This window comes from Haplochromis burtoni, unplaced genomic scaffold, assembly GCF_018398535.1.
Source record: "Haplochromis burtoni strain Fernald_Lab_line unplaced genomic scaffold, NCSU_Asbu1 Contig_38, whole genome shotgun sequence".
Taxonomy (NCBI): Eukaryota; Metazoa; Chordata; class Actinopteri; order Cichliformes; family Cichlidae; genus Haplochromis; species Haplochromis burtoni.
This window is the reverse complement of record NW_024582399.1, coordinates 808,444-831,467: the sequence shown is the minus strand read 5'-3', so window position 1 is coordinate 831,467 and position 23,024 is coordinate 808,444. Positions and strand designations below refer to the sequence as shown.

General features: G+C 37.9%; 1 protein-coding gene across 2 annotated transcripts in view; it reads right to left on the bottom strand.

Annotated features, from left to right (window-relative positions):
• zbbx (zinc finger, B-box domain containing) overlaps window positions 1–23,024 on the bottom strand; it is a gene marked incomplete in the record, with an annotated part of 76,460 nt that overhangs the window by 39,221 nt on the left and 14,215 nt on the right. Inside the window, 3 exon segments of one of the 2 annotated variants that reach the window (XM_014332956.2) lie at window positions 6,318–6,500; window positions 20,908–21,003; window positions 22,037–22,179. In XM_014332956.2, coding sequence (XP_014188442.1) covers window positions 6,318–6,500; window positions 20,908–21,003; window positions 22,037–22,051 — 294 coding nt within the window. 2 annotated transcript variants of the gene reach the window in all.

The window sequence follows — 23,024 nt, the reverse complement described above, 5'->3', positions numbered from 1 at the left end:
TGCAATAGAAGAGTTGTTTCATCAATGTACTTACAGGGATTGATGGCAAACAGTGTGATGTAAGGGTAAGAAGCACCCTCGTGCATGATAAGACTCCTACTGATAAAGGTTAGTGTTAGTGTTAGCACAAATCAAATACTACTCACAAAAAACTGTTTTTCTGATATCCTAACATAGCAAATATAATCAGAATGATGGTGCTAAACCTTTCAGGGCTTTTTTTGATGACTGCAATTTAATGAAGGGGGTCAGTTAATGAGTTTTTGTGTGCTGCAGGAACTGACCTGTATTCATATTCTAAAGGCAAAGACAAGCAAAACCTAAAATATGCATATGTACGAGTGTGGCTGTAACCTTGGCAATACCCTTGTTGATGCATCATTTTAGTGGCAACAGGAACTCTTTATCTATCTTTATATTAGACCTCTAAATATAAAGTCAACTGAAATAAGGCTGAAAATAGAAACTGTTCCTCATAGTAAAGTTCATTTGAGGTAAAAGAACAATGATTGTTGTACACACATATCACAGTGACTAACAAAAGTCAGTAAGCGTTCGGCAGTTGGAAACCAAACAAAACAAATCTGCTTAAACTCCCATAGATGAGTTGGTAGATATTTTTTTGCTTTTGTTTTTGTTCTCTGCCATGAAATCTTATTTCCTGTGTAGCTCTGATTTCCCTGACACAGCAGCTTTTGTGCTGGTAAGATGCAACATGTTCAACTTATCATTCCTGAATCAACTTCTGATCTTTGCTCTAGGTGTAAAAAAGAAACAGATGGCTTTATCCACATGTTTTAGACACGCAATAAACTAAAAGATTACTGGTGCTCAATAAGAGAGGATATACAGGACTGTCAGATGTGAGATACCCTCTTCACCTAGATTAGCCCTTTTAGAGGACATATCTGATGTCCCCCCCTGTCAAAAGAAACCAGGCACAGTATATCAAACCAGCCATGACTGCTGGCAATATTCGTATTTCTCTCCTATGAAAAAGTTCAGACCCCACCTTCATCTCCATGTCGCTTCATTTAATCTCCAAAGAAAAAGACATCTTTTTGACAAATGCTGGTCTGATTTCAGGCACTACATTCATAATAGATTGCTGTCTTTGTTGGGTTTATATGTTTGTTTTCTACAAATGTAAATTTCTGTGTAAGTATTGTCAAATTCATGAGTTAAATCTATCTAACTTTTTATAGCTGAATAACTGTACTCTTTTCTGTGTTGGTGATGTAACATTTATTTATTCATTCGCATACAGTACGTATATTTGACTGTTTTTAGTTTTTCTCCTGCCTTAGAAATTATTGATTCCAGTATAGTTCTTGTCTGGTAGTGAGTGGGAGTGGGACTGGGCTTAAGGGACTGTTTTTGTTTTATTATGTTTTATTGAGTCTTGCTTAACTTATCTTTTTTTAATCGTCACTGATGTTGGAATATTTTATTTCTACTTTATTTTTGTAAATGGCCTAATGTTTCGGGGAAAAAATGTAATAAACATAGTCAAAACAAAGAAAAAAATCATTACTGAAGGTGTTGCCATGGTTTTGCTTGGAAAAAATGTGTGGTTACTTTTGTTTAATCTGTTGGAGATTTTCATTCACTTCCATCTTTTCTGAATAGCTTTGTGGTGCTGAAAGCAAGCCTGACACTGTGTTTGTGTCCTTGTTTAAGTGGGTATTAACTGTTTCCTTGATGTGTGTTATTATTTTTTATTGCCATTCTTTCTATTCTTATGCTCTTATGCGAAATGGCTGCACTGAACTATAAGCATAAAAATTGTTTAATGAGTGCTCTTATTTTTTCTATTAAGAGATACTTATATTTACATCTGAAATGGGGCGGGGGAGGGGGGGGGATTTGGACATTAGCTTACAATTTAGTGGATCATTTAATGAGTAGTTAATACAATTGCAGCCTACAACCAGCCCCTTAGATGTGATATTAAAAAAATAAACAGTAGCTGTCTTTTGGCGGGGATAAAATGTTTAATAAATTTTGCACACAAAGGCAGCCGTCGTTTTTATTTTGTTGCAGTTGTTGCTGTTTTTAAATCATACTGCATTCTGGGTAATGATGTCAAATATTTGTACCAGTCTTGGTCACAGTCTCTGGATCCTCTAGGAAGGCAAACATGTAATGTCTCCAAGAACCTCTTTTTAAGCCCAAGCACAACCTAACTGAGCAGGAAAGCTTAACTGCCATTATCAGAGATGTGCATTAAAATGACAACTATGATAGAAGGGACGAGGCAGCTGTCTGACTTTTTAATCCAAGTCAGTGTTGTTTTCACACACAAACACAATCCATAATATTGACTCACACACTTCGCCTGGCCACTGTCTACCTTCATCCAATATGTCTGTATCCAGCTAAGTAGCTGCATCACTCTTAGCTGAAGAACAACATGCACTTTTTTGCTGAGCTGGTGACACTGTTGGTTGTCAGGTTCCTGCTGACTGTTGGTTCACTTTCAGACAAAGCGACCACCATAATGAACAGTTTGCTGCTTAGTGGAAAACAGAGGTGGGAAGTAACAAGTACAAATACTTCACTACTGTAGTTAAGTAGAATTTTAAGGTATCTGTACTATACCCATTTTTAAACAAATATTTGTACTTTCTACTCCTTTTCAAAGCAGACTCATTACGTTAGGTTTAATTTTTCACGTCACTGCAGGCCATCAAACATCAAGCCGATTTGGGCCTAAACAGTACAGCATGAAAGGCTATCGTGTTCATGTATTTATCACCAGAGGGATGTCACATAAAAAAGATTAATGAGGCAAAACTGTGTAGCATAGTTGGAGATTACAGTGGGCTGGTGTTTTGTTTTTGTTTCCTTCTTCTTCTGTTATTGAACACAACACCGGAACAACTGCAGGTGTCCATAAATTGTGGTTGTGGTACTTCAGCAAGCGTAGTTAAACGTGTCGCCGTACTCCTTTCTATGCCTGTGTAAAGCACCCTGTGTGTTGGATGTATCAAAACTTGTTTCCACCACTGAAAAAAAAATCCATAAGTCAACATTTTCATGTTGTTATTTTTTTTCAATTCTGAGTTTTGTTTTTTCTTTTCTTTTCAGTAATGGAAATTAGCTTTCATAGAACTACACAAATTAACTGACCTTTACTTGCTCTCTGACAGCATTTAGACTCCTTATCAAAGTGCATTTTAGGCACACTTGGTTTTGGTTATCACATCTTTATGGCTTTAACTAAACTAATGCATCAAATACAACAAGCCTTACTCCACCAGGGGCCTGTTCTTCGTACCGCGCTAAGTGAGTTAGCTGGATGAGATTGTTGACGATTTCGCGTGATCCAGGATCGTTCGGTTCCCCGAAGCCCATCCGGGACTTGCTGTCATAGCAACAGAGCCGTAAGCGTAAACCTGCTGGGAGCAGGTTTACTTTATGTAAACAGGATTAGATCGCGGCCACGCAGGTATCCGCTTCATTTATACGAAAGCAACAGCGATATTCCACCACTGTTTCACCATAAATAAATAACATCAATGTAACTAAAGATAATGCAGCACCTGATCCATTTATTGATTTCACACAGATACATACAGGTCATTTCCTAAAAAAGGGAAATGTACTATTAACATTCTATTACATGTATGTGATTATTACAGATGTAATTCATATTTCAGAGTAGTCAATTGCAAATTACTTTCGTGTAATCAAGATGAGAGACCACGGCTATAAAAGCGAAGGTGGATTTGGGAAGCCTGTCGCAGCCATGTCCTGTCCGTATACGCGAGCACCTTGCGGAAGGTGCAAGATTGATAAGGAGAGTCCTCAGAATTCAGCGTATATTGCGGGATAGACAGGATCCTTTAGCTCAGCGCGACAGTGTGCTCATAGAGAGATATCGATTTTCCCGTGAGGGTATTATTTACTTAACCAACTTGTTGACGAGGGGGTGCAGGACCACCACCTGTCTTTTTTTGCTCTGCCCTTTTCTTGGTTGCTGTTATAAACAAACAGATTATTTCAGGGTCTCTTTCCAAGAGACTAAAAGCAATATAAGTGATAAATATTACCATTCTGTAGAATATTCCTATATTTCACTTTTACCTGTTCCCATGTTCTAGTGGGTCCTGTTGTGGCTCTAATGTGAAAGGGGATATAATATAACATATTATAATATAATGTAATATAATATTGGATAATATAGTGTAATATAATAAATCTACCCTACCGCCTACTGGTGTTGGCCAGAGGGGCCGATGGCGCGATATGGCAGCCTGGCTTCTGTCAGTCTGCCCCAGGGCAGCTGTGGCTACAACCGTAGCTGCCTCCACCAGTGTGTGAATGTGAGAGTGACTGAATAGTGGCATTGTAAAGCGCTTTGGGTGCCTTGAAAAGCGCTATATCAATCCACTCCATTATTATTGTTCTTATTAAATTACTTACGAGTTTAATTTGTCAGCAACTTTCTGCCAGCCCTCTCTCCTTGCTTTTGCAGCCTTTGCAGTGTTCCCTTGCGTTTTAATTAAACTCTGAAACTCCTGAAATCCCTCACTCAAGAGTTCTTGCTCTGCTGCCGAAAATACCGAGCGACGCGCCCTGTCGACATTTTCGCCGACCAATCAGAGGGTTGCCGATCAATGTTTCTACTATCGATGCGTAGCCCCTTTTACGACACCCAGTGATGTCACATTACTGCGTCCAGCTGTACTAATCGTCAACAGCAGGTGTGTTCGGGGAACCGGATTAGCGCGCTCACGGTTAGCGCGATGGTTTGGTCTTGGATGTTTCATTTGATCTTGGATGTAGTGAGCGACGTACGAAGCACAGGGCCCAGGACTTTCCTGCTTCTTTCTCCTCTTCCTATTGACAAGAAAGCTGTGAAGACTAAAATCAACCCTCTTCTTTCCTTTGGACTGGTAATCACAATCAAAAGCAGCACAATGTGACATTTCTTTTTCATAATTTATAATGGCGACCTTGTAATGATCGCTCTGGAGTGCCATTAATTTACCCTAAGTGCACTGCACACACAAAGTAATGGTGTCTTTCATAGGTCAAAATATGGATTATAAATTCAGGATTTTTCAAACAATGAAAATATGTGTTTATAACAGCCTAGATGAGTTTCAGGAGAGTAAATGTACACCTTGAGGCTCAAATGTTGAGTTCCTTTTAATAAAAATGACACATCAATTTTAAATATTCAGCCTATTACCAGAATTAAAAACATATTAAGTTATGTGTTAAGCAGGGAGGTTTCTATGTCTGTTGCTGCTCAGACTGGTGAAAATTTAAACCCTGTATATGAAGTTTTAACATATAAGTTGAACACTAGTTTGACATTCAAAGACATTTCCTCAGTACCTTCTGACCCCAGCTGTTCAAAATGACTGCTGTTTGAATAAGGTCAACTGAGCTCGGTGGTATAAAAAGTCTGAAATGTCAATCTAACTGTTCTTGCCAGACCTACACAGCTGGAGGGCATTTTTTAGTCCAAAGGTGCATGCAGTTCACCAGCCTGCCTGTAGATACAGCCTGTGGATATAGCGTCAATTAGAGTTTTTTTGAAGTCTTTTCAATTGACTCACAGTGTGCAGGGGTAAAATTTAACAGTGTTAAGGCTTGTCTGGTATGTCTGAATTAAATTTTCACAGCCGGTTAACTGCAGTAGAGAAGAAAATGTATTCAGTAATCAATGACCATTTGAAATGTTTTTACATACGTAAAAAGTAAATAAATAATTGTTGGTATAACAATTGGCAAAGCCCCATTATTAAGAATATCATTTAATCTCATATTTAGATTTTCTTTAAATAAAATGGATGGAAAACACGTTTAGTATAATTTAATTAGTTTTTATTATTCCCTAATTAAATAAATAATGAATAAAAATGACAAACCTCAAAAATTATGTGTGAAAGACAGAAGCTTTGTTTTAAAGAAAACATGGCTTTTCTTATACTTCTCGTTTTAAAGCCCTGGCCTTGTTATCTAGTCCAATATTGCATTTTTGTAAGTGTCATAGCTCATCTTACTGCAACATTTCAACATCCATTTAAGCTCTGCTTAATTTTTTGTCATCAAAAACTCAAGTAAGCAAAATTACTCAATGGACTGCCGTAGCAGTTCAAGTCTTTAATGCTGTATATTAGTTTGTTTAACACAGTGCTTAGCACAGTTAAGCACATGCATACTGTACAATATTTAACGTATTAAACAAGTCAATGCATCTCCACTTTGATCATGTGTACAACTAACTGAGTAGTTTAGAAGACTTCATAAACACTGAATATTTATATATCAATAAGTATTAAATGGTAGTTATTACTTACCTTGCCGCAGTCAGGATTTTCCTCAGCTTCTGTTCTTTTTTCTGGACTCTCATTTTGCTGTCTGGAACTGGGGGTAGTACCAGGATTGGGATTAGGACTGGTGCTATAGTAGGAGCTAGGGTCAGTCTGTTTCTTGAAGCTGTTGACAACATCTCGAGTGCTCACACGGGTCTGTAAGTCTGTCTGTAACAGAAGGCCATAGCATGTGAGACTAGATCACTATGTTGTTACTCATAAAAATGACAGAAACTAAATACTGCAAATAATATAGCAGATGAAAAAAAAATATTGCATTAGGACAAATGGGGACGAATTGATACATAAGCTATAGCATAAAATCATAAAAGAGGTACACAGCAAAATCTCCAGTGTTAAATTAACACTGGAGATTTTGCTGTGTATTTATAAATTAAAAGTAAATGTCAAGGTTATTAATTTCTGCACAAGGCCTATGAAAGTATGTTTAGCTAACCTGCATTTCTCTGAAATGTTTGTTTATAAATAGCTCGATCCCACTTGCGGGAAAAACAAGATCAGAGGCAAAGCTGTGCATTTTGTTGTAAAAAAGCCACAGGAGTGCAGAGGTAGACTCTTCAACAATGCTATTATCACAAAGATAAGAAATGTTGATCAGCAATAACAATGAACAGAAATTTATTAATAAATAAAGGTTGTACTTTCTTTACAATGAATGTCCTAAAAGTCAAACTGCAGACAACAGAGTGACAAATTTTCCAGAAATGAAAAAGGTGTTGAACAAATTTGATACACAGTAATGACAAAAAGTCAATGAGATGAGGGCTCTTTCGACAACTGCCACGAACCCCATTTAGAGGTTACAACCTAATCATTTTAAGTGCTCATACTTACATCACTGGCATAACCTTGAAAGTCACAACAATGAACTCCATTTTATATAGTTAATGTGTGCATCTTTATTTTATGTAAATTAATCCACAAAGAGCGTGGGCAGAAAGGGCGACATGTATAGACTGGAGAAGGACATGGAGCCTCAAACTGAGCATTGTGGCCATCGCTATCTTGTTTTTGCTGTGACATCAGTGGAAATACTATTAGGTCAAAGAAAGATATGAAGGAGAATTCTTAAGGAAATAAAAAAAGATCGTCTGACTTGGTGCTAGGCTGCTCAACTATGTGGTGGTAGATATTGTTGATATTGGACTGCTTTAGAGAAACTACAATGTTGTAAAGATGGACTAAAAAAGTCTATTTTAAATACACTGGCTCACTCTCGCTATGTTTATTCACCATGTTTGGTCAAAAATGTGTCTTCACTACTACATTTAGGATTATAGAAAAAAAGAATATATAGGCTTTAAATTGAAATGAAATGCTTGTCCACTGAGATTAGTGGACTTCATAGTATTTCCACTGATGTCACAGCCAAAACAAGATGGCGATGGCCAAAATGCTCCGTTTGAGGCAGTGAATGTAATAACCTGGGATCCAGCGTGAAACAAATCAGAAACACCCCTATGATTAAACAATAAGTAAGGAACATGACTACCCTGCCTGTGACAGGGTTAAATTGGTCTCACCCTGGAGCCAGATCTGTGCATGGTGCTCACAGGAGGGAGCCCAGTGGCTGGCAAAGCCAGAAGGTGGTATAGGGTTTAGGTGCTCTGTGTATCAGGCACAAATCAGGGGCAAAGGTCCTGACGAATCTTGCTTTAGAAACATGGAATGTATGTCATCTCTTCATTCAATATTGTATTCCATGACTAACCAAGGGTGCGAAGACTATAGACTTACATTTTGTCCTTAAGTAATACACCAACAAATGTGGAGTCAAGAAAACATTGAGGAACTGAAAGTTTTGTTAAAGCTACATAAGAGTTTTAGTCATTTTGATCATCTTTTCTGGCAATTATGGACAACAACTCATATTGGAGATATTGCTCACACTCGTTCTGTTGACATTTTTCATCACTGACTTTTTTAATGGAGATGTAACCACAAATTTCAACTGTGTTCATTATGTGCAATTTCGTTTGTGAGCTATGGTTTTGCTGCATTTTTGGAATTTAGAAAAGGTGGTAGACTGACAAGATGTAAGGAAACTTTTCCATGTATCCCTGTTGCACCACACCTGAATAAAATTAGTAGGTCATTGGCATGAGTATAGAACTTGACTGCATGATGAAGTGGCAACCCCTAACCATACTCGAGTAAATTTAAGTAAATTTAAGTGTTTGGAAAAATGTACTTCTTAAAGTACTTCTATTGCACCATGTTCATTCACTTATGCGCTGCTGTAACATGAATCAAATGGCTGAATTGCCACCTCAGCATGCAGTCAAGTTTTATAGAGTCTTGCTAATGACCTACTAATTGTATTCAGCGGTGTTGCAACAGGGACACATGGAAAAGTTGCAGGACACCAGCCCTCAAGGACCCCTGATGTAGAGCATTTTGTAAAAAAAAAAATGCATATCCATTTTTTTGGTCAGTGGGTGACACAAAAAGGAAACTGGCTAAGAGTATTTCGGCTCTATCAAAAGCTGTGTGAACTGGAAAGATGAAAGATTTACTTTCCTTACAAAAAGACCATGGTTTATGCACCAAATTGTTCTGTAATCTGTTTTTTTTTTTTGTTTATTTGTTTTTGTTTATATGTGGACAAACAATTAGGTGATTAAATCTCTTTTCAATAACTATATTCCCACTAACTCTGCTGTAGTATCTAATATTGTGAGTCCAGATAAAGAGATAAAGTCATATTTTGACAGAAAGCACACCTAGGGCCAGATTTACTAATGGTCTGTGTAAGACCATCTTCTGATGTTCCAAAGCTGCTGTATTTACTAAAGAAGCTCAGTGTCAATTTTGTGACTAAAGGGCATGGATATGGGTATTTTTATGGAAGCCATATTTTAGATGTATTCATTGGAGTTTTGCTTGTAGAACACAAGATTTGGGGAGGAGAGTCATTAAGTGAATCACATAAACTTAATTTACAAAATGTTCACAGCATGCAATTTACTGCGAATTGTATCGACTTAAAAACACAAAAAAACATGTTTTATTTTGCACCTAACATGGTTGTGATAGTTGTTGCTAGGAATGTTAATTTATTTGGAGTCAGAGACAGAGACGATATCAGAACAAGTGTGTAATTGGGTGGGTGTATCGCTCAAAGCTGTAAATGTGGTGCATATATCCTCAGGGGAAAATCTGTATTCCCCAACCACATGTTGACTGATTTCTGGAGTTTGCAGGCTGTCGTTGGATGAAATCAGTCACAAAGAGGGTGCTACACTAAAAAGCTTGTAGTGGTTTCTTTGGTTTCTAGCAGACTGCAACAGGACCCTGTAATATGCAACTATTCACTTACTCACTACTAGCTGAGCAGTAAAACTAAATCATAAAAGAAAAGGCATCATCTTCAAGGTAAAAAAAATGTATCTTATTGCTCAAACAACACACTTCCAAAAGCACAACTTTAACTGAAAGCAGACATACTCCATTTTTGGTTTGCATCACTCTTTTCATAGTTGCTGCTTAGAGAGTACTTTGCAAGGGTTTGCAGAAAAATCGAAATTTTCCATATAAACTTCAGGCAAACGCTGCAATCCACTAGTGGTCCAAGTGATCACAGGCAGGTTTTTGTTGCAGCACCATATAGCTTTTTGAAACCAATTTTAGCTAGCAACAGCAAGTAACTTCCTACACTGACAACAACTAGTCAGGGAATACCCATTTTTCACTGACCAATCACTGCTTGCCAGGGGTTGCTTACTGGTCTCTAAGGCGTGCGTAACTGGGGCTAAGAGAAACTGCCAGCACACTTTCCTTAGTGAAAAATGTCCAGTAGGTAATTTCCAGGAGCTTGCCAACTGGTCTCCAGACCTGTGTGACTGGACCCAAGCTTTGGCTCTGTTATATAGGTTTCACTACACCCTTGCCCCAAATGTTTAGGGTCAAGCTCCAAATATTACTTCCTCCTCAGTAGTATTGGTATTTTGATGAAATAGAGCACAGCTTCAGAGTGCAAGAATCCCAATACAAGACACATACAAGGATTTTTCTTGTTTTACAAGTAACCAATTTACCTTTTACAGTAACTAGAGTGATTTGCAGTGTTTCAGGTTTTCAGTCACATTCTCACACAGATTAGCACACATTGAAAATGTCTTGTGTCAATCTGTCTTTTCCCAGTAGTCTTCACACCCAGAGCAACTGCTTTTTTCCCCTTCAAACTGGCAGTTTATTGACAGACAGGCGTGAAGTGTGACAGATTAATGTCTGAATGTTACAAACCGGCTTCATATTACCTACACTGCCACACAGCCTGTTGGAAAAAATGAATAACACATGTACTTAAGCACCCGGCAATGTAACAGTTCATCCCTCACCCCTTTATTAACACAGGGATGGATCAGGATCTGATGTAATTAATGTGGTGTCTTTTTCTACATCTGTTACATACAGATTTCAGGTTTTTAATGGTGGGATTGTAATAACACAGATCTTCTTTTTGAGTTCTGCTGTAATCGAAACCACAAGATTTATCCAGGGAACAGATGTCTGCAGGGATCCCACACGCAAAGTTCCCAGCAATTTCAGACAGAAAAAAAATTGCTTTTATATTAAAAACACCTTCAGCTGCCTCTAATTAATCTGAAACACATCTGTAAATCCTGCACAGCATATTTTTTGGGTTAACAGACAACACTTCAATTCTGGTGATGGTCACGACTGAAATGAACTGATTGTGTCTTTATTTATAAATTAGTGCACTGTTCTTAGATCACTTACAGAACTGTTCTCACTGTACTGTTCTCTGTGCTCACTGGCACATTTTTAAGAACACAGCCTCATCCTAATTTGTACCACTTAGTAAGTCAGGCCCCAATGTATCGTATGTTATTTTAGTTAAACCTTTTTCTCCTGTCTTTATCTTGGCAGTAGAGCTGGGCCGTGAACATATGTGTATTAAATCCCAGAGTTCACATTGTAACCAAGCTGGAAATATGAAAAGAAAAGAATCTGGTGGCATTAAGTGGCAGAAAATCAGCAGCACTTATAAACGTGACAGACAGCTGTTTAAAACAGCAGCTTAACTGATCTCTCATATGAGCAACTTCATCATCGTCGAGTTCACTTTACAATTTTCCTGTTTTTGTGGAGCTGCTGTCATTCAGGTGACACGTGAACAAGTTTTGCAGCATGTACTGTATATTATGGTAACTTTGTTATTGCTAGCCTCGAAACCAGACCTGTAGCAACCTCAGAGATTCACACTGCCTTACAAGATTCAGATAAGGCACAGGCAATTTACTGGACACAGAGATAGAGATGACATAAGACTTTTAACTCGTACATTTTTTAATTGTGGGTAGGATGGCTCTCAATAAACTATGCACAACTATGCCACCATGAAAGCAGGCATTTTTTAGCAGAAGATTTGTTTCTGTTGGCAACACTATCTCCTGAAAGCAAAAAGTACGACGATATAGAGTTCCTAGTCAGACCCTCTTGTTCTGTAAAGGATTCTACATCTGGTCTTCCACAGTAACACAGTGTAATAATGTCGTATAGATGAATGGATTTGCATTCGCCCAACTAGACAGAAACATGCACTCAGTCTGAAATATCGCTGGTCTCATCAGTGATAGAAGCAAAGGCCAGCGAATTTGGTGATACACTCTAAGTGCTGAATTTAGTATCTTGTGAGAGGGAATGTCTCGAAACATAATCCAACAAACCTGGGGACACTTTTTTTTTTTTTTTGACTGCAATCTTTGCATCGCAAGAAATTTTAAACAGTGCAACTGCTGAAGCAATTGTTCTGGTTCTCTTTCTGGTAATCAGATAGCCTTATTTACAGGTATGAACTGTGGTTGTTATCAAGATTATCTAAGTGCTTCTGATACCAAATTTTGACGGCATGGAGACAATGAGCTGAGTCGGGTAGCAACCTTTAGAAACGTATGATCTAAAAACCATACAAACCTTTGGCTGACACAAATGCTTCAAAGCTTTGATCTTTGCCAAGGTAACTGACAAGGTAACTCCCAATATATTAATTTCTTAATCCGATACGCTTTAAATAATTTCCCCCAGGGATCAATAAAGTATTCTGATTCTGATTCTGATTCTTTAGCATAAATATATAAACCACCAATAAAATAAAAAATAATATCATGTGAAAGAAAAGGTTTTCATAGAAATGTGTGGAGTCCTGTGAAAAACGGAGTATATTCCTAATGTTCACTGATGCTTTCATGAGAATTAAGAGAGTAAATGGCAGCCAGGTGATGTTAATAAATGCACTTGACTATTGATCACCATGAAGTGCGAGCACAGCTATAAAGGCAGAGGTTATGGCACTTTACTAATCAAGAGCATTCAGGTAACACAATGTCACAATCAAATGGACGTCCCAGTAAATTCACCCTAAGGTCAGACCATGCAATGCTCAGAGAAACTCCAAAAAGCCCAAAAATTATAAAAAAAATTCCAAAAAAAAACAACAACCTAGGAGCATCTCAGATGCAGCTCAGACTTTACGGACTTTAGTTAGCATGTTAAATGTTAAAGTTCATGTAACACGAGAAAAACAGCAAGGTAACCTCCCTGTGTTTATCACAACAAAAAAACACAGCAGCTGCCTTTTGGTTGTACTGAATCATTTCACATCCTGCGACCGATCACAACTTGTGATGACTAAATGGTTGCTTAGAGCTTAAGGGTTATTACAACCACTTTTTGATAGCAACAAATTAGTGATTTTCAAAAATCTATCACACTTAATTGCTGCATTATCAGAAACAAATTGCATGCAATTGCTAACTTGACCCCATTCAATCAAAGACAGACTGACTCGGTGTTATGGAAACATTTATGGCAGTTTTTTGTGACAGTGTTGGAATGCCTGAAGCAAAAAAAAAAAAATTGAAGCGAGATTATTATCTTACTGGATAAAATAAAGTTTGCAGGTGATAAACTGCAATACTTTGTGAGTGAAGTATTGTCACAATATCATATCACCAAAATCATGCATCAAACAGGAAAGTATCCCCAGCACAACAGGAGATCTACAACAGAATGATTTAAAATGAAATAAAGTGTTATAAATTCCCAGGCAAAGTCCAGACCTCAACCTGGTCAAAATGTTGTAGTGGGACACTAAGAAAGCTGTGTATAAACGAAGCAACATTGTAAAATAAAGAATCAGACCATATTCCTCGAAAACAATGTGAGAGGCTGAGAAAGTTATACAGTAAACTTGTAACTAAAGGTGGTTCTACAAACTACTGAACAATGGGGAGTGTCTAGTTTGTCACAGGACTGCATGGAGTTCTGTGACAAACTCTCTTTTTCAGATAATTGTATTCATTACCTTTAATCTTTGTACTGGCTCTCATTTTACATAAGCTGCACTGACAAGCAAGTTGTCAAAAAATGTCAAGCATCCAAATTCTGTCTTTGGTTCGCAATAACACCAAAACTTTCACAGATGGCCTCCTAAAAGTTGTTCACAAATGACCTCAAATGAACTCATATATGTGCTTGTACCCCTTTAATCAATTTCAAACTGCAATCTACATAATAATAATGTTTAACAGGTCAGAATATAAACCATGGCAAGTCGTTATGTAACTGTAAGTGCAGCCGTCTTCTCTTTGAATTTTTGTCAGACAATCACTAAAGCCTCAAATCCTCAAAGACGGTATTTGGGACAGCCCTAGACTGCATAGAGTGGGTACAGCTTTGAACTTCTCCTTTCTTCTTTTTTCCTTCTTCAGACAACTTCTGTCACTTTTCGTTTGTACAGCTAATTGTAATACAATAAATGCCTTCAAGGAGAAACTGTCCGAAAGTATGCACTCACATCATCATACCGTATCATAATGCACTGTCAAGAATTCATAGACACTTTTTAAAGTTAATTCAGCCTCATATCTAAGGGTGAAAAGTTTTGTTCAAGTGTTTTTGCCAGTCTTTTGGGATTATCAAAGCTTTCTTCTACACTGGGTTTAACTGTTAAGATTCTGAAAGCCATCCTTCAAATCTGACATCAAAAATAATGCAGTTTAAAGTTTACACAACGGCTTAAAATGGTAAAACAATCGTGATGTTTTCGTCATTAATATTGGCTCTTAATTGTGCACACAGATTCTCGTTCACTTGGAAAATCTGTCCAACACATTGCCACATAGTATCACTTATTGTAAGTGAGCTAATACCATCTATAATTTTCCAGGATGTTGTTTAGCTGTGAAACCAGGATCACTGAACTTGCCTTCAAGAGAGTATGTTATTAAGGTCAAGAGAGTAATTTTAACTTTCCCTTTGGAAACAGACAAGTGATGTAGGGAAGACTTTGCGCACAACAATGAAAAGTAAACTCGCTCAGTCGCATCAATCAATTACTTAACCATAGTTTTTAGTTTCTAAAACCACCAGAGTTCTGCTAAGTTTTACAGTGCTGTAAGTTTTCTAAGCATCAGAAAGAAAGAGTGAGGGGGTGAGGGTAGTCTGAGAATATAACATTTTCATAACCTTTACATTTGCTAAATTAGGCACACTATTGTCAATTATAATTAATGCTGTAAAGCTTAAACTTAGCTATTAAGTTTCTTGATATATCATCGCATACCATATCCATTTGGTACTCCCTACAGGTTAGGCTAAATCAAATACTGAAAATGCTCTGCAAACATTAATTGAACCACGTTTGGGAGTGTGTGTGTGCGGCTGGACACAGGAGCTGATGAGGCACCGATGAAAGCCCCAAAACAGCATAGTGATGAAATTAATATTCATTTTGTCTTTTTGTCTCTCTTCCTCCCTCATTCTTTCCAAGGCAAATAAAACAGGATTAGCAGAAGAGAGAAAGAGATATGCCTGCGTCAGCTGCATGTGTATAATCCTCAGTCTTTATGTCCTGCCAAAATACACAGTTTTGCATTACAAGGGACTAAAGTGAGGATAGAAACAGAGATGAACACTGAGGAGATGTAGATGGACAGTTGTCTTGTGTGGTTTCATAGAGCTACTTCAGTGTGTGCAGTTTTTCTCTTTGTCAGTATCCATGGCTTTGTTTCACTGTGGTGGCTACTGTATACACATCAGTGTCTCCAGCCAATGAGAAGTCAGGTAGCACACAGGATAAGTACAAAGAAACATAAATAAAGTGGGGTCGGTACCTGACCGGTCAGTACCAAAGTGCCTGTACAAACAGTGTTTATTTATGTGTTAATTCTTTTATTCAATTCAATTCAATTTTATTTATATAGCGCCAAATCACAACAAAAGTCGCCTCAAGGCACTTCATAGATACAGAGAAAAACCCAACAATCATATGACCCCCTGTGAGCAAGCACTTTGGCAACAGTGGGAAGGAAAAACTCCCTTTTAACGGGAAGAAACCTCCGGCAGAACCAGGCTCAGGGAGGGGCGGCCATCTGCTGCGACCGGTTGGGGTGAAAGAAGGAAGACAGGATAAAAGACATGCTGTGGAAGAATAATGTAACTGTCAGAAAATTGCCCAAAAAAGATTAAGCTGACAGTGTCACGATATCATGTTTGCTTTTGCTCTGCCTGGATACAGCAAAAAGGCAGAATATTCAAAGGCTGGGTGTAAAAACAAAGTTGAACTGGAAAATTTAGAAAGATTTACAGGATTAACAAGATGAACAGTTACATCCATACAATTTTGGACAGAGACAACACAGTTCCTTCATTTCAGGGGAACAAAAGTAATTGGACAAATTAAATAACTGTAAATAAAATGTTTATTTCTAATACTTGGTTGAAAACCCTTTGCTGGCAATGACAGCCTGAAGTCTTGAACTCATGGACATCACCACATGTTGGGTTTCCTACTTTTAAATGCTCTGCCAGGCCTTCACTGCAGCGGCTTTCAGTTGCTGTTTGTTTGTTGGCCTTTCTGTCCAAAGTTTAGTCTTCAACAAGTGAAACGCATGCTCAATTAGATTAAGATCAGGTGACTACCTTGGCCATTGAAGAATATTCTACTTCTTTGCTTTAATAAACTCCTGGGTTGCTTTGACTGTATATTTTGGGTCATTGTCAATTATGTCTATTATGAAATGCCTCCCCATCAATTTGACTGCATTTGCCTGGATTTGAGCAGACAGTATGACTCTGAACACCTCAGAATTCATTCGGCTGCTTCTGTCCTGTGTCACGTCATCAATAAACACTAGTGTCCCAGTGCCACTGGCAGCCATGCACAACCAGGCCATCGCACTGCCTCCGCCATGTTTTACAGATGATGCTTTGGAATGTGAGCTGTTCCACGCCTTCTCCATACTTTTTTCTTACCATCATACTGGTAGAGGTTGATCTTGGTTTCATCTGTTCAAAGAATGTTTTTCCTGAACAGTGCTGGCTTTTTTTAAGATGTGTTTTAGCAAAGTTCAACCTAGTCTTTCTATTCTTGAGGCTTATGAGTGGCTTGCACATTACAGTGAACCCTCTGTATTTACTTTCATTTAGTCTTCTCTTTATGGTAGACTTGGATATCACTACGCCTACCTCCTGCAGAATTATTCTGCGATCATCCATTACTGTTGTCTTCTTTCCAGGTCTTTTTTGCGTTGCTGAGTGCTCAGTGCGTTTTTTCTTTCTCAGGATGTACCAAACTGTAGATTTTGCCACTCCTGATATTGTAGCAATTTCTCAGATCGTTTTTTGTTTTGTTTTGTTTTTGCAGCTTAAGGACAGCTTTCAGCTCCTTTGACTGCATCTTCCAGATAAAAGCACCGCACCTCAAATCAAATCATCATACACACAACTGCCCATGAAATAGCCTTTAAGTCAATTGTCCAATTACTTTTGGACCCTTTAAAAACGTGTTAAGGAGCTGAAACTCCTAATCCCTTCATCCAATTTGAATGTAGGTAACCCCAAATGAAAGCTGAGAGTCTAAAATCATGTCCATATCCAATATATAACTATAATTGGAATATGTTTCAATAAACAAGTTTAAAAAAAAAAAACTTGTGTCAGAGTCCAAATATATATGGAGCTAACTGTAGTTATGAACCTTGGAATACAGTTGGCATGGATTTTAGCAATTTTGTAAATGCAAATAGTTCCAAGCAGTAGCCAAAGCTTCGTCAGTGGACTGTAGTCAGATGCTAAAATCAAATCCTCTCTCAACAACTAGGGAACATGAGCTAAGGAACAAAGAGTGTCAGAGGGCTGTTGCCAAGTTTAAAAAAATTCCAATGCTCAATGGTGCGAGGGGCTTCAGTGTTGAAAGTGTATGTGGAGCTGCACCCCATCCTCTTGGGCTGATACAACAGATAGCAAAGGGGTGAAATATTGGTAGAGAAAACCAAGGTGGAGTAAAAGATGTTTTGTTTTGTTTTTTGAGCCTTCTAAATGAAAGCACAATCAAAGCTTGTGCAACTAAAAAGCAAATAAAAGTCCATGTTGTAACAGTGGCTTCTTAGGCTGATTGAAATGTCTTAATGCAGGCAGACGCTGTGCCATCATTTGTTCTATCTTCAAATTTGTAAAGTTGGCTACAATCTCAGACAACAGACATTTCAGACAGACAGATCTAGATCAAGGTGGGTGTGGGGTCAAACCCCACTAGGTTTGATCATATAAACTTGGCTTAATTTGAATTCAGTGGTGACCTGAAATAATTTATGTTTGTTAATATTTTGAATTCCAGGGTGATTACCACAGCTCTGGGTGGTAGAGGTGGACTACCAAACACTTCCTTTACATAAAGCTGAGACAAAAAAAAAAACCTTTTACCACTGTGTCAAACACTCTTTTTCACTATCACATGGCATGGAGCATCAATAAGAGCATTGATATAAAATCCTAACAATACCCATCCCTATTAAAGCAAAAAAAGGGTATCCATATAAGCTGAGCAACAGTGCATGACAGCTTGTTAATAATTGTTAATTGTTAATACACAAAACGCTTAGAGCTGAAACCCATAGAAACACATCTTGTCGAGAAACAGAATAGTAGCGTATATCCATATCGTTAGCTTCATAGCATAAGTGCCTAAGTCATTTTTTTGTGTTTTGTGTTTCAGACGGACAGGATGATGCAGCAGTGGTAGGGGAGTAAAGTTAGGCAAAAATCTCAATTTGACCAAAAAATGACTTAGGCACTTATGCTATGAAGCTAACGATATGACATATTGTATCTTTTGATTATTCTGTACATCCTTGGATAAATTAGCTTTCCCTTTTAGATATGCTTTCCATACTAATTTGGCTTAATAGGCTTCTGATTAACAAAAACAAGCCTTTGTGTGTCTATGTGTGAGTGTGTATTTGCATGTGGTCGCAACTATTGTATACTGCAGTGAGCATTTGTTTATATGAGTACAAAAAATATAATCTGTATGCTTGTTATCTATTTCCAAAAGTACACACTGAAGGTGTCTGAGAAGTGCAGGCTTGTGTCTGAGTATCTAATCTCAGGTCTTGGACAACTTTTAGACAATATGTTAAATAATAGTGTTACTCTGTTGTACCTATGCACATTCACTGTCTGCTTCTATTTATATTGTGACTTAATAAACAATTGTTCTACATGACTTTTAATTGGTATTTACAACTACTCAGATTAATAGACATTATCTATAGAATCTTTCCTCTGCTGTGCAAACAGCATTGGCTTACTGTAATTAAACTGTGACATTGACCTGCTGTCTTGTCTTTCTGTCTTTGACTGAAGACTGCTGTTAGCACTGTTTAATTGACTGCTGTTGAGGAGTGTTTTCTGTCTTTAAAAGAGTGTGGTAGGGCCATGAAATGTGTTTTGTACATCTATGAGTAGCCTTCAGTAATCTGTTTTTTTAAACACTTATTTAACCTGAAAATTAAGCTCTTGATATATAGAAAATCATCTCTGAAGAGTGAAGATGCAGTGCTCTTTAAAAGTCTTGAGCCAACTGTTTCTTTATATTTTTCTTGCAAGAACCCAAACTTTGTTGTAAATTTTAATGTGGTCTTGAGCAATAGTTCTGCAGGCTTTCTGAACACCTTTCAAAGCTTTTCTTTATAGATTGACTGCTTTGGTCAGGTCCAGTCCCTGTGCCTGAGCAAACTGGACAAGTGGCTTAACGGTATCTCTAGCTGATGAACAGTATCTGAAAGTCATGCCTGGAGAAAATAGGTAAAAATCCAGCAAAGACCTGACACAGGACCTGATCCCTCAGTAGATTCATCAGTTGTTGACTAAAGCCTGATCAGAAATAGTCTCAATGGAAGGGTGGCTCTCAAGAAGCCATTCTTAAGGAGGGGAAACAAGGAGAAAAGGCTTTAGTATGTCAAATTACACAAGAACTGGACTGGACCAGTGGCACCAGGTCTTATGGAGTAATGAATGCAAATTTGAAATTTTAGCTTCAAATCCTTCAAGTCCTCATCAGAATATGTACAGAGGAGGTCAGGAGAGAGGTACAACAGTGAGTGTCTACAGCCATCTGTAAAACACAGCAGAGGCTCTGTGATGGGTTGGTGCTGTATTTAGACTGGTGGAGTTGTGGATCTTGACAAAATCGGTGGAATTATGAACACAGAAAAGGATCAGATTTTGATCAACCATCTCAACTGCTACATTTTTCAGTTTGACAATGATCACAAACACACTAACAATGTACTAAAGCATATCTGATAGACAAACACACAATGGAGCACCACCAGTTAGGAACTACCCAGAGCGTGGAGTTCTGATGCCACGGTTTCAACATTATTGAAGCAGTCTGGGATGTACTTGACATAGAACAAAACAAACGACAGCCAAGACTCAAAAATAAATAAATAAATAAATGGTGATTTGTTGTGATTTGGCACTATACAAATGAAATTGAATGAATTTAAAGCCCTTCTCCACACATACAAAACCTCGATTAATCCGGCTCTGTTAAAGATTTCATAGTACCAGGCACTCTCTGTAATTTTTTATTATAGATTAGACTTTAAAGGATAAACAAAAACTTTCTTGTTCACTCAATACTTTTCATTCTATGTGTGTTTATACATCATAACTGATTTAATCATTAATTGTTAAACTTTGTTTCGCTCTCCTATAGGTAGCCTTTGTCTTTTTTCCCCTCACCCAAAACCGGTCATGCTGGATTGCTCTCTCTGTTTCTGTTTCTCCAAATTTGAGCTAAGTTTTACTTTCCTCATTGTCATTCATTGGTGAGGGATCAGCGTCAGTGAAACAGGTTGGCTGCTAGCTACCACAGTTAGAATGGACACAGAAGCATGGCAACAAAGAATGGTCAGCTGTTTGTTAGCAAGTTAAGTTTTGACTTGTTCATGTTAAACACAAGTAAATTAGTCTTGTACTGTGTACTGTTTGTGTGTGTTCTTGTGTATACTAAACTGGTATGATGTTCTGAAGAAGAGAAATGACAAAAAAGATGAGAGATAGTTATGAAGATATAATAATGATCAGCTATCTAAGAAACAAAAAAGACAAAAATGAGTAAAGCTGAAGAAGAATAGGATCAAAACATTTATTACTGAAAGCATAAGTGGAAGACAAAGAAAAAAAGAGAGTTGGACACAGAGAAAATAGATTTGATACATATGCAAACAACACTCACTTGAATGGGAATCATTTTATGGAACTTCAGTGCCCCCTTATGGTGAAATCTGGCAAAACAGCCAACGCAGTAGTTTTCAGTGCATTCAGCACACATCTGCAACACATAGACCAAGTGCCATCAGTCTGTCTGCATATAAAAACACCCACCTTTAGTGTGTTTCTATGTCTTTCAGTTTAAAAAACAATGGTCACTGCCTGTGCATGTCTGTGTACTGTATGCATATAAATTAATTCATGCAAGTGGTTGCACTGGTAGGTAAAGTGCTCTTTTGCTAAAGATGTAACCTCAACCTTTCCTTATAAACTGGCGTGGTGCTGCAAGATGCATGTGTGTGCGTTTGTGTGTGTGCTAGCTGTGTGCACATTGGTGCATTTGTGCTTGGCACATGTGTGTTGTGAGTGTGGTTGAGTGAATGCCTCTTAAGGGAGGTCATTATAATTTCTATCTGTAAGAATCAGGTCTTGTTAGTGGGAAAAAGTCATTGCATCAGCAGGTTTGGGAAACAGGCTTTGGACAGAGCACACAAGCAAGGGCAAGTGCAATGGAGACACGGAGGCTAGGTTGGAGAAAAAGCAAACAGTCAAGCAACAACTAGCCTGTGTTTGGTTTCCTTCACTATGCATGCAAGTTTCTTTTTCAATAGATCAAGGTTTTATTACCAACACCATCACTTAAAATAGTGTAGTTTAGTGCACTCTTTCAAGAAACACTACCAATTCTTTTTATCCTTGGAGGAACTTAACTATTTCATTTATTTATGTTGTGACAGTGTGATGCAGTTCCCAATCTAATGACTTGGAAGCTTTCTGTTTCTTGCTCACTTGCATATTTGCTATGTCTACACCTGTTTATTCATAGATGAATAATAGATAATTATAATAAATAAAGCAGTACAACAAACACAATGATTCACAGTTCCATGCTGATTTCTGGATGAATAACCTTACAGTGTAAATTTATACCAGCTGATTCAAACATTAATTCAGTTAAAAAAAATTTATTTAGATACATATTATGTATTTCTGTAATTAATGTCTTTATGGGTGATGCTGTGTGTTCATTCTTTTTTTTTTTCTTTTTTTATCCATACATGGAAGTATGTGTGTGAGTGTGTGTACACGCAAACCTGCAGCTGCGACATTGCCCTTTAATGGTCCCATAAAGCAGGGCCTCATTTCCCCTCTCAGGCCTGAGGATAAATTACAACCACTCCTCTGGGACTAGGCATCCCTATCAGACTGCAAGCGGCATATCACTGCACTCTTCCTACTACACAGGGAGAAATGAGGTAGCTTTTTTTTTTTTTCTTCTTTGCCTGGATGACTCTGGAATAAAGCATGAGGCTAGGTGTGCAGTGTGTGTTGCACATGAGATTTCAGCATTTTTATTACAATGAGTCATGTTTTTTTTTAAAAAAAAAAAAAAGAAAGAAAGAAAAAAGGACAGATGTGTGATTGTGCGTTTATGAGTGCATATGTGAGTGTGTGAGCATTTGTGTGCATAAGTGCAGTTCCAGACAGAATGGCACAGACAGTTGTAACGCTTCCCATTATTGCCATCATTATAGGGTACGAGGGCTATCCAAAATGTGTGTGCGCATGAGGGTATTGTGTGTATTTGTGGATGCATTTAGCCTATGTGCTTGCCCAGACTACCATAAGCACAACCATTAAGCCCATAACTATGGGACACTGGGGGCATCCGGCCCTTCATTGGACAGTTCAGAGCCATCATCATCATCAAACGCACTATCAAGCAAATCACATCACATTATATTTTAACATAGTGTGTGTGCTGCACTTAAATAAGTTATTCCACAACAAAAAGGGGGGAAAATTGTAGATGTCAGCTCAATCAGTTCAACCCCTGCCTCTCCTTCAATTCCTCTTTAAGTCTCCCTCGCTCTTACCATCATTGTTCTTGTTCTCGTTCTCATAGAAGCATCACTTATTCAATACTAAAGTCTGCTGGCTTCATAGTGAAACACAGAATAGGATTTACACAGGGAGCTGAGGATTTAGGAGGTGGGAGCAACTGGTCATCAAACATGCATTACTCAGCTCAGTCCATTACACACACACACACACACACACACACACACACACACACACACA